The sequence below is a fragment of the Lethenteron reissneri genome, chromosome 8 (assembly GCF_015708825.2).
Source record: "Lethenteron reissneri isolate LAM-NWPU_2019-01 chromosome 8, ASM1570882v1, whole genome shotgun sequence".
Classification (NCBI taxonomy): domain Eukaryota; kingdom Metazoa; phylum Chordata; class Hyperoartia; order Petromyzontiformes; family Petromyzontidae; genus Lethenteron; species Lethenteron reissneri.
In genome coordinates this window covers 8019347-8031974 of record NC_083786.1, presented here as the reverse complement: position 1 = coordinate 8031974, position 12628 = coordinate 8019347, and the positions used below count along the sequence as shown (strand labels likewise).

The 12628-nt window shown below is 49.3% G+C and overlaps 1 protein-coding gene across 1 annotated transcript in view; it reads right to left on the bottom strand.

The window, feature by feature from the left end:
- Positions 1 to 5893: 5893 nt before the first annotated feature.
- The window catches only part of BAG5 (BAG cochaperone 5), a 37510-nt gene continuing 30775 nt past the window's right edge, over positions 5894 to 12628 (bottom strand). Inside the window, exon 6 of the mRNA XM_061580782.1 lies at positions 5894 to 12184. Coding sequence (XP_061436766.1) covers positions 11954 to 12184 — 231 coding nt within the window. The 3' untranslated portion in view covers positions 5894 to 11953. The remainder of the gene's footprint in view (positions 12185 to 12628) is intronic.

Sequence of the window (12628 nt, the reverse complement as noted above, 5' to 3'; positions counted from 1 at the left end):
TCTTTTTGGCTTTTTCTTTTCAAACGGGACCAGGCTACATCACAGATGATGGGTCGACGAAGTGGCTGATATCATTCTAGATTTGAAGTTTTCGTGACTGCAAGGATTCATACTCTTTGTTTTTTTCGGTAAAGTCACGTAGGTAAAACATTTAAATAAATTAAATCACGACGTTTCGGGCGCAACACAAGCGTCCTTCTTCAGGTCGTGAAGAAGGACGCTTGTGTTGATATAATATATTTATTTATTTTACTTACGTGACTTTACCGAAAAAAACAAAGATAATGGCAGATATCATCATGCGGAAATGTATCAGCCAATTACTCTAAACGCGTGATTTTGATTTTAAATGTGGAGGGGAAAACCCGGCGGACCCTTAGAAAAATCCACGCGACCACTGGGAGAGAGACGCCACAAACTCGAAATATACAGCAGCAGGCGTCAGGGTCGGAATCGAACCCACGACCATCCTGTATACCAGGCGAGGTAGTTAACATCTCGCCACCGTGGGGGTAGAGGTATATCCATTGCCAAAGTTATTCCTGCTTGGGGCCCTCCCAGATGAATCTGCCACTGTCTGGACCAGGAGCACAGACCTAAACGGCCCCCAAAACGTTAAGCGGCCAGCCACAAGCAGCACTCTCAACGTCGGAGCGAAGTTGCAATCGCGGTTTGAGGTTGGGCTGAGTGGTCTTTTGTTTTCTTCGACCCATGGCGCTCGAGTCGCCCTCTGCCGGTCACGGCCGAAACCAAAACTCGCGCCTCGCATTCACACTCCGTGGTCAATCAACTGCTGGATGAAGGCCTCTCCCCTCCCCCACTCCAAGAGCAGCCGCTAACTCTCACGGCCATGCGGTGTAATGGTTACATTGTACTCGGATTAGCACGGTGGGTGGGCTACGTACGGTGCGAAAGAAGTTCAACGTACACACAAGTGCACGCGCTGAATGCCAGTCATTGCAGAGGTTCCGTTCAATTAGTCATAATTGTACGTCCTATTAGCACGGTTGGCTACGTACGGCGCGAAAGAAGTTCAACGTACAGAACACACGAACAATTTGGTGAGCATGTTTTTTGCGATTTGGAAAGTCCAATTACTTTCTTATTGGAATAGTTTTTTTATTATAACTTCATTTATTTAACGTAGCAATTGTTATATGTTTGATTGTTGTATTTCAATTTAAAATGTTTAATAAATACATTTTGGAAGCAATTAATATATTTTAAGTTCTCATACTTGCATTAGAATATATAGAGCAGTTCATATTTTGATGGTATCATGTGGCAATGCTCCATCACATGTTTTTAATCTATTACACAGTGAATATTGAACTGAAGCTTGACTTAATTGCATTGCAAATCAAATTAAATCGCAATTTCTGTCAGAAAAATGGCAATTTGACATTTTCCCCAAATCGTTCAGCACCACGCCCGGACCGCCTCGTGTCTCCCTCTAGCGGCGACGTTTACACACCGCACCAGGCAGTCATTTGAGGCTGAGTCGACCTAGGGGAGGCCCAGGACTGGCTCAGATCGTCACTGGTGTTGGCGGTGAGCGGGAATCGAACTCGGGTCACCGGGGATCGTAGCGCAGTGCGCTAACTGCTACACTACCGCTCCCCGCAGACAAAAATACAAAGATGCCCCGTATAGCTTGAACAGGCCGTTGGGGCAAGTGCTGTTAGCGAGCAGCACCTATGAAGGCCGGTACGGCACACAAGGGGGTGGGTGGAACAGCACCACGCCCGGCCGCCTTTCTCTCCCCACAGCCACACACACGGCCCAATCCTTACCCCCCCTCCCCCCACATACCCAAAGGGGTTTAGGGTCTCCACGCTCTCTGAAAGCCGCTTTGCTAAACCATTGTGAGCCTCCGCTAAAAATAATCCCACGTGAGTGGAGACTAAAACCCCAATGTACCACAACACTTTTTTTTCCTTGGTTCTTTCGGTAAAGTCACGTAGAATGGAAATAATAAAATAAAATAAACATTATATATATTATTTTATTATTCTTTCGGTAAAGTCACGTAGAATGGAAATAATAAAATAAAATAAACATTATATATATTATTTTATTATTCTTTCGGTAAAGTCACGTAGAATGGAAATAATAAAATAAAAATAATAAAACATAACAAAATAATATATTGTTTTATTTTTATTATTTTATTATTTCCATTCTACGTGACTTTACCGAAATAACCAAGAAGATGAATCCCTGCAGTCACGAAAGAAGCTTTAAATCGAAAAATACCACAACACTGTAAACGCCGGCAGGAGGCCAACATTCGCCACGCGGTTACGCCGACATCGTCGAAAGGCACCCGGTGTGCCAGGCTAGGTGCAGCCTCGGGCTATTGCGCGAAAGGGGCTCGTCCGCCAAGAGCTCACGGAGCAGACCCACGGGGCTGCTGATGTGACGCTGTAAATGTCGCAACACGTCCGGCGTTGTGTCGCTTGTGTCGGGCCGAAGATGCTGAAATTACGCATTCTCAGAGAACCGCGTGGCTGATGGGGGTGTTTACACAAATGATGAGTGTTGTTAATGTGGAGGGACGGGTGTGCGAAGGACGCGTGTTGTCTTGATTTGAAGCTTTCGTGACTGCAGGAATCCATACTCTGTGGTTCTTTCGGTAAAGTCACTTCCTCTTCTTCCTAGCGTTGTTCCCGCTGTGGCGCAGGGTCCGCTTTTCGGCATTGTCTTCTCCATTTGGCTCGGTCCAGGGCATCTTCAGGGGATGCGTTGACCGTCTTCATGTCTTGCTTTATTCGATCCGTCCATCGCTTCTTCGGACGTCCGCGTGGACGGCGGCCCTCTGGCTCAATACGCATGGCAGTCTTGGCCACTGATGACTCTTCACTTCGCATCACATGGCCGTAAAGTCACGTAGGTAGAAAATACAATAATAGATCACGACGTTTCGCTCGCAACACAAGCGGTCGTCCTCAGGCGAAAAAAATATAATCCAGTAGTGGAACTGCTGGATTACGTCGTGATCCATTTTATTTTCTACCTACGTCACTTTACCGAAAGAACCAACGAGTGTGTGTGTTGTCTTATTGTGGTGTTACGGGTAAACCGAGCGAGACGATGTTGGTCCACGAACGATGCGCGCGGGGCTAGCGACTGAATGGGCGCGTGGTTATGGACAAGTGGGCAGAGCAATGGGAGGATGTGGAGTGGGAGCAGGAGAGGTCTTGCCAAGTAACCACGTGTTTTGGGCAACCCTGCCAGACATGATCAGTACGGCATTTGCATTGCCATCACCACCGATCCTTCTCACCGTTATCAACACCATCGCAACCGCTGTCCGCATCGCACGAGCGTTACCACGTGGCACCAGCAAACATCATCACAGACATCATCATCGTTGCCAGCGTCATCAGTGTTAGCGCCACCAGCACCATCGCAACGGCAGCGTTATTATCAGCAGCATCATCATCATCGCCTAGCATCAGCAGTGTCGCCAACAGCATCGGCATCACCGCCAGCTTCGTCAGGATAAACGCCTGCATCGTCGGAATCACCACAGCATCACCACCACTATTCTCACCAGCATCATCAGCAGCAGCAGCGCCAGCAACATCAATAGCATGATCAGCAGCGACTAACAGCACCACCATCATCACTATTCTCACCAGCATCATCAGCAGCACCGCCAGCAACATCAATAGCATGATCAGCAGCGACTAACAGCACCACCATCATCACTATTCTCACCAGCATCATCAGCAGCACCGCCAGCAACATCAATATCATAATCAGCAGCGACTAACAGCACCACCATCATCACTATTCTCACCAGCATCATCAGCAGCACCGCCAGCAACATAAATATCATAATCAGCAGCGACTAACAGCACCACCATCATCACTATTCTCACCAGCATCATCAGCAGCACCGCCAGCAACATCAATAGCATGATCAGCAACGACTAACAGCACCACCAACAGTATCATCACGAGCACCTGCAGCATCAGCATCATTACTGCCACCACCACTACCAGCATCATCATCAGCAGCAGCAGCACAAGCCACTCCAAGCGGCTGCATCAGCAACATCAACGTTCCATCAGAGACCCCCGGTGCACGAGGCGGACCAGCTGGAGTGGATGAACAATGACTTTTATTACTCGAGGTTACGTGGGGGGAGGATTTGGAGGAGGGTGGTGTGGCGTGGTGGGTGGGCGAGACGTGGGATGGGGGGCAGTTGTTCAGGAGCTGCAGTTTCAAAATGAGAATGCATACCCACCCACCCACCCACACCCTAAACCCCCACTCCCTGCCCCCCAGAGATTCGATTACTGTTCGATTCTTTGTGAGATGTGGAGGGGGGGGGTTTGGATTTATTTTTGATCACCGACAACTTTTTCGTCGTTTCTCGATTGTTGCGTCTTCATCATCAATCTTCTCCACCTGCTCCTGTCTCGTGTTGTTGTTGTTGTGTTTCGCTTCCCGACAAGCACGACGGGTCGCTCGCAACCAAGCACCGATCCCGGGGGGTGTCCAACGCTGCTGCTTCGCTGGCGACATCTGGCCAGAGATCGGCGACAGCTCCCAGCCGATTCGCTCGCCACAAGATCGGCAATTTCGTGGTGCGAAATCGGTGCAAGTGGCTTCACAACACGTGCAACTAACTCTCTGTTCGACGAGTAGATCGTGCGATCGTTATGATCGATTCGTTTTTGTTTTGTGTCGGTAAATTCCAGTCAACTCGCAACATTGATTGGCCCAACGTCACCTAACGGCCCAAAGTCAACAAACGTTGGCTCAGCGTCAACCAACGTTGCCCCAACGTCAACCAACAACGTCGACCCAACGTTGCGCGTTGACTCGACTGCCAAATGTGCTATGATTGTGGTGGGTGGGGGGCGTCAAGAAACGATTGTGCGTTGTGTCCACGTGTCCACGTCAGTACCCCCACCCACCCACCCCCCTCCAACTCCACTCCATCCACTCTTAACACTCCCACCACCGGTCCCCCCCCCAAAAAAAAACACGAAACAAATCTGTCACACGACCAACAGATGGCAGCGTGTACGATTACAGCCCTCATTCCAACACAAACTGGAAACGCGCAAAACCAACGCAGACTTTCTCGTTTCTCCCACAATTCGCGCGCCCACGTGTCAACATTCTTTGCACGCGCTCAACCCACACAGTCCCACACAACCCAACTCCACGAACCCCCCTACCCCCCCCCCGTTATACATTCGAAATTCGAAGGTGCAAATGCATCGTCAGCATCAATATCAGCATCGGTCGAGGAGCAGCGGCAGCAGGAAACAGCAGGGCATGTGAATATACCAGGACTGGGATGAAATGTGATGGAATGTTTCGATGTAAAGCTTTCGTGACTGCAGGGATTCATCTTCTTGGTTCTTTCGGTAAAGTCACGTAGAATGGAAATAATAAAATAATAAAAATAAAACATAATAAAATAATTCACACGACGTTTCGGCCACAACGCAAGCAGCCGTCCTCAGGTGAAGAACAGGTCTGTCGAGAAGACAGAGTCTTTATTATTTTATTATTTCCATTCTACGTGACTTTACCGAAAGAACTAAGAAGATGTGGTGGAATGGTTAAGAATCGCGAGCAATCCTGCAGGAAGATGTAAGCCCCCAAAAACAGCTGTGCGCGTACATGAGCGCGCGTTTCTTTTTTGTCGGTCCACTGCTGTACGAGGAGCCTCCCCGCACGTCTTGCGGGCCACGCGGGGTGACTTCTCTCGCGACCGCACTTCCACCACCACGCTGGTGGATGATTGGCGAGCATGGCGAGAGGTCTTTGGGGCTAGATCGCGAAAACCCGCCACCACCCGACGCAGCCGATCAGTGAGGTGTGCCGTGGAAAGCGCGCTCCATATCAATCCTAAATAGAATAGTAAACAAGGCGACACGTTTTTACTTACGCAATCAAACCCCCCCAAAAATACTCTACAATGGTCGCAAAAGCCAACGTGTGCGTTCAACTGATTTGGGAGCATTGGCGTGCAGGGCGTACTGATTTGTTACGATTACACTGGTCAACACACTTTTTCTGGTTAAAAGGTATTCCAACGGTTTTAAGGTAATTGTGGGGTGCTGATTCCAAATCTGGCATCAGGTTTTAGAGATATCAAATATTGCATTTTCAATAAAAACTGCAGAAGAAAAATATTGAATGAATGTGGAAATCTACATAAAATGATATTATAAACACACTATCCTAAAAATACAGCACCGTATTTTAACACTAAAGCAGTCACTGACTCGCAACAACTTGCAATCATAAGTGACAGAGTTAATTTCGGGTAAAATCAATGAAAATGGGATATGCCGATAGCATAAAATGAGATGTGATAGAGCAAATCTGAGATCAGATTTGGAATCAGCACCCTGAAATTAGTCTAAAACAGCTGCAAAAGTCCAGGCCAGAAAAAAATGTGTTGTTTTTGTTGACCAGTGTTATCAGCAGCGACCTGTCCGCTCTCACGACCTTGCGACGCCTCCCACGGCGGCATCCGGGGGTCGACGGCCGCATGCGCGCAGATTCCATCGCTCCATCTCCTCGACCGGACGTCCTTGACCCTCGGACGTCCGCCGCGATCCTGATCCTTCGCTTGGCCGTCGGTGACGATGACAAAGTGTATCTCGCCAAATCCGCGGACCCCTCAACTTTCAAAAGACGAAATCAAAACCTCTGCTCACGCCGATACAAAAGTTTTCGTGCAAATCTGGTGAGTTTACGATCTTCAAATAAAATGTTTTGTTGTTTACATAACCTCAACACGTTGGTCATGAAAACAGCCATCAAAATGTTCAATATATATAGAAGAGACCCCGGGGCCGGCCCAAGACACGCTAGCGGTGGGTCTATGTCGCTCGGCTGGCCTGGGAACGCCTGGGAATTACCCCAGGAAGAGCTAGAGTGTGTGTGTAGTAATGTAGAGTATAGCAGTGTAGTGTATAGTGTAGCGTATAGTGTATAGTAGTGCAGTGTATAGTCGTGTATAGTGTAGTAGCGCATAGTAGTATATAGTGTCGTAGTATATAGTGTATAGTAGTGTAATAGTGTATAGCAGTGTATAGTGTAGTGTATAGTGTAATATTGTATAGTGTGTAGTAGTGTATAGCATATAGTCGTGTATAGTGTAGTAGTGTATAATGTAGTGTATAGTAGTGTATAGTGTAGTGTATAGCAGTGTATAGTGCAGTAGTGTATATTGTATAGTAATCTATAGTATAGTAGTGTATAGTAGTGTATAGTGCAGTAGTGTATATCGTATAGTAGTCTATAGTATAGTAGTGTATAGTGTAGTGTAGTAGTGCTGGAGTCTGCCGCCGCGACCCTCGCCAGGACAAGCGGGCTGAGCAACGAGCGAAGGGACGTTCTGGGCAATAGGCCTTCTCCATGGCACACGGGCGTCACCTGTTATATATATAAAAAATAAGTTCCTTTTGACGCGAGTGTCATTGACGAATGTGTTATTGAGTGTGTTGTTGCTGCTGCTGTGCATCGCTGCCAACGCAGGACCATCATCATCCAACTTGTATATTTGCCAAAAAATAAACTGCCTTTCTCACCAACAGCCGACCACAAGGCGCCGCCGTGCATTCCCCCATCAGTGCGATGATTCGGCTGCCGTGGAGTTGCCGATTAAATAGATATTTGCAAGTGACATGGCATCCATCGGGGCCATTCTTTACACCGAAGTCCAAATCGATGGTATTGTATTAATATTTACACCAGACAATAACATTGCATGTTTTTGTTCTGAATGGAGGAGACTTGCTGAGCCCCAACCTCTGACTTAACACCCGCGAACTTTTGAACAGACACGTTTCCGTGTTTAAGGCCACGTCCCAAACTCGCTGGTCAAGCAGTTGCTCAGTTTGCTTTCAGTGTAAAGTTATCGCGTTCCATATCGTCGGTTGTCGGTCACAACTTTGCCCGAACCAACATAGTGCCAAACCTACCCTCGATCCTGATCGCTCGCCTCTTTAACCCTCATCCTATAACTCTAATACGCTCTAAAACCTCAAAGCCCTACTATTAACCCATAAGCCTAACCCCTAAACCTCTACTCTCTAAGCCATAACCTCTGAACTTTGACCCCAAACATTAGCCGCCAAACCCTAACAGTATGCCCTTAACTCTTACCCTAACTCTGAAGCCCTAACCCAACCTTCTACACCAAAATATCTAACACCCAAATATCTTACACCTAACCCTACATCAAATGCCTAAAAGTACACCCTAACCCTCAACTCCTAACCCGAACAGATTCAACTCTAAACCAAGGAAACAAATTAACAGCGTTCACTGTTCGGAGAAAATATTCCGCTTTCCCTGGGAGTGACAAACATTTGCCGAATATTCGTGTACGCAGCCGACCCAGCCTGGGCAAACGCAAACGCACGAACGCACGAGATAGACGCGCGAGCCGTTGCACATTTTGGGGTTGTGTCTGCCTCTGAAGCAGCACGGGGCAGAGGCCAGGCACTACAAGCAAGCTACTCCCCCCCCACCCCCACCCCGTGCGCTTTAAATAGCGTTCAATATGACCCCATGTGCGCAGTCCTTGCAGGGAGAAATGCGATAAGAGACGAGAGCCACGGGCTAACGGTTACACACACGCAGACATTTCCAGTTTGACGGTCAGTTTTGTTTTGGGGGGGGTCCCCATTCCACCCCTGGCCCCCCCCCCCCGTGCATTTCCCCACGTGTTGGAGAGCGGATGCTGCGTGACCTGTGTGGTAATTCACCGTTGCGGGGAGCGGTGGCACAACGGTCGGCGCGCCCCGCCACGGACGCCCGGTCGAGCCAAAATCGATTCCCTGCAAGCTCGCAGCCGGCAACCGTGGCGATCATCCGAACCGGTCCTGGGGCCTTCCCCGGGGTCGACTCGGCCTCAAATGAGTACCCGGTGCTGCATGTCAATACATCGCCACTGGGGAGACAAAGGCAGCCGGGCGTAGTGCTGGTCACCCACCTCCGGTCGTGCGCCGCGTCGACCTCCAGAGACGCTCGCTAACAGCACTTGCCCCAAGTCTTTTACAGGCTATACCGGAGGGGGGAGGGAGGGTAATTTATCTTTGTAATTCATAATTGGTATTTTGGTTCGGTCACGTAATGATCTGACCAACCTGGCCTATGCGCTGTGATGAAGGGCCATTACCCGAAACGTCGCCCATTTTCTACTTTTTTCTTTCTAAGGCCGCAGTGTTTATTGACGAACGTGTCGAGGCGCTGTTGTTATTTGTGCTCGTGCACTCACTGCCAACGCACCATCCCAAAAATAAATCTGACCAAAATTCGCGTCGTTACGAACCCTCCACCACCCGACACAGCCAAACGGATTGCTCGACGCGTGCGCACGTGTGTTGATCAATGACGTGCCGATTGTAACCAACGTCAGCTCACCTCACTGGTGAGACGAAGAGAAATCCTGACAACCAGATTTGGTCATTAGATACGAACAGGAAAATCAGTTGTGAACCCCATTGGCTGTAACAAAAAAATTATGTGTTCCGAGTATCGTGTACACGAGTGTACGTTAGTGGGTGTGTGTTAGTGGGTATGTACGTTAGTGTGTGTGTACGTTATTGGGTGTGTTAATGGGTGTGTACGTTTGTCACATCCATGCGTTTAAGAGTGTGCGTGAATTTTGTACGCAGGGCGGAGCGGTGGCGCAGTGGTTATCGCGCTGCGTGACGGCCCCGGCGACCCGAGTTTGTCCCGCTTTTGACCGTCATATCTGAACCGGCCTGTGGGCCTCCCCTAGGTCGACTCAGCCTTAAACGAGTACCTGGTGAGTCGGGCGTGGTGCTGGCCACGCCACCCCCTTCTTATGCCGTGTTGGCCTTCACAAGTGCTCACAAACAACACTTGCCCCAACAGGCTGTGTGAGCTACATGGGCAATATTTGTGTTTGTTATATGTAGTTAATGTATGTCTCCATAAGTGTCCGTGTGTATATGAGTACTGTATATTTTGTATGTGTATATGAGTGTATGTATGTGTGCATTTAAGTGTGTGTGTATATGTGTGTATTTGAGTCTATGTCTGAATAGAAGTTTATAAAGCGTAAGTACAAACATGTGAATACATGAGTGTGTGTGTATCTGTATGATTGTATGCGCATGTACAGGAGTGTATGTGTACATGTGTGTAATTATTACATAATGATAAGCCAGCAAGGCTAGTTGTGTGTGCGTATCATAAAGCGTGTGCGTGGATGCGTGCACGCGTGAGTGGATAGGTGAGCGAGTGCACGAGTTAACAGGTGGGTGCTAGTGGGTTGGTAGATGAGTGGGTGGGAAGATGAGTAGGCGGCGCAGGTGAGTGTGCAGTTGAGTGAGCTCGAGGGTGAGCAAGCGGATGAGCGAGCGGATGAGCGGGCGGATGAGTGGGCGGGTGAGCGGGCGATTGAGCGAGTGAACTGAGCGGGTGAGCCAGCAGGCGAGTGAGCGGGTGAGTGAGCGGGTGAGCGAGCGGGTGAGCGAGCGGGTGAGTGCACGCATGAGGGATGTGTGTGCGAGTGAGCGAACGAGTGAGCGAGCTAATCCGTGACTGAGCGAGCTAGTGAATTACTGAGCTCGCGCGTTGCCATGGATATACCCTTAACTACTAATTGTCTCAGGGTTAAATGCTAATTGTCTCAATCAGAATGAGCAGAAGGCTTGTCCATCGACTTCACATTGACCAGCCACGGAAGACTCCTCTTATAGACGTCTGCCGTGTCGCCTTCTATACAATCTATTAAAATATATATTTTTATTTTACTGGGTAATGCCCACGGAGCTCTTTCTAAGAAGCGACCTTGGCACCAATGATTAGCCCAACAAAGGGGCTTATCACGTGGAAATGTATAGCAGCCGAATACTGTAAATCATATCAATGCACGATGCTAAATGTAGAGGGGCAAGCCGGAGGACCCGGAGAAAAATCAACACGACCTGACCACGGGGAGAGAGACAAACTCCAAATATACAGCAGCAGACGTCAGGGTCGGGATCGAACCCACGACCTCCTGTACATCAGGCGAGGTAGTCAACATCTCGCCACCGTGACGGTAGCTCTAGAAGCCACCCACCCGCTACGAACAGTGCCTGAAATGGTGAAAAGTTTACAGTTTTCACTCCCCGACGCTCTGAGCTACCCCGTCACGGTTATCTGGTTGTGACATCTTGAAACTCGCTGGAAACGTTAAGACGACAAAAGTCTCGGTCTGCGGTGGCAGTGGTATTCTGAATTTAGCGTGTGGACAAAATAACAATGGGCGAAGTCGATTGACTTTGTGGCATTGTGTGGCTTATCAAAGTCATCAAGATGTGCACTGGGTGATACCCGATTAACCTAAACTCTGAGTTAAGCCATCGATTAATTTATTTTAGTTTTCACTTTCAGTAACGGTATCGAGTATTCTTTGGACTGAGTATCAGTTGCGTATTTGATGACTGGCATTTTTTATTAAGAGACTTGTTTGCATGAAAATATATATCTGTTTGTGTGCTTGGCAGTACGGTGTCAAAGCCATCCGTGGCGTGCGATAAAGCAAATAATCTGGACAATGAGGCTGGCTTTTGAGATTTTGTATAATAAATCAATCATAACCTAGACAAATCAAATATCAGAACGACAGCATGAATGCATGAACGGTGCGAGCAAATGTGGACAAGTGTACGGGCATGCACGCGAGGGTGTTCGCATGCACACACGCGTCCGTGCACGCGGTCAAAGCGTGCGTGCGCGATTGGGTGCACGCGCACACGCGAGAGTGACGTCGGGCGCGCGTGCAAGCGCGGGTGTGCACGAGTGCGTACGTACGCACGCACGCGCAAAAGTATGAGCATGAACGCATGCGTGGGGCACGCGTGTGCGCACAGGCATCATCGTCGTCGTTGTTGTCATCATCGTCGTCGTCATCGTCGTCATCGTCGTCGTCTTCATCGTCGTCGCCGATTAGTCCTCCGGATCGTCCGACTTGGCGTCCAGGTAGGCGAGGACGCTCTGCGCGGTGCGCACGGCGTGCCGCCGCGCCTCCCGGCCGTGCGCCCAGCCGGCCGTGTCCACGGCGTCGAGCGACAGCAGCTGCTTGGTGAGCAGCTCGTCAAGCAGCGCGTAGCCCCGCTCCGCCTTGTCACCCCGGAACGCCAGAGCCTCCCTCTGTAGCGAGCAAAGCTGCAGCAGCACCTGCGGCGGCACGGCAAAGGCAGAGATCCCTCGTGTAGCCTTAACGGACCGTTGGGGCAAGTGCCGTTCGCGAGTTGCACCTAGGAAGGCCGGCACGGTAGTTTCTGGGGGAGGCCCAGGACCGGTTCAAAATCATCGTCACTGGGTGTTGGCTATAAGCAGGAATCGAATTCGGGTCGCCGTTTTCGTAGTGCAGCACGCTAACCGCTACACCACTGCCCCCCCCCCCTATACCCATACACAAATCCAGGACAAAGATCGCCCTATATAACAATCTGCACTGTCTTCAACCACCACCACTGCTGGTCACAACAACACACTCTACTAAACTATTTTAATTTACCAGGTAAAGTCCACTGACCTGTGTATAGCTCTTTTTCAGAAGCGACCTCGCCACAAATAATAGTCCAATGAAGTGGCTTTTCACGTGGAAATTTATATTAA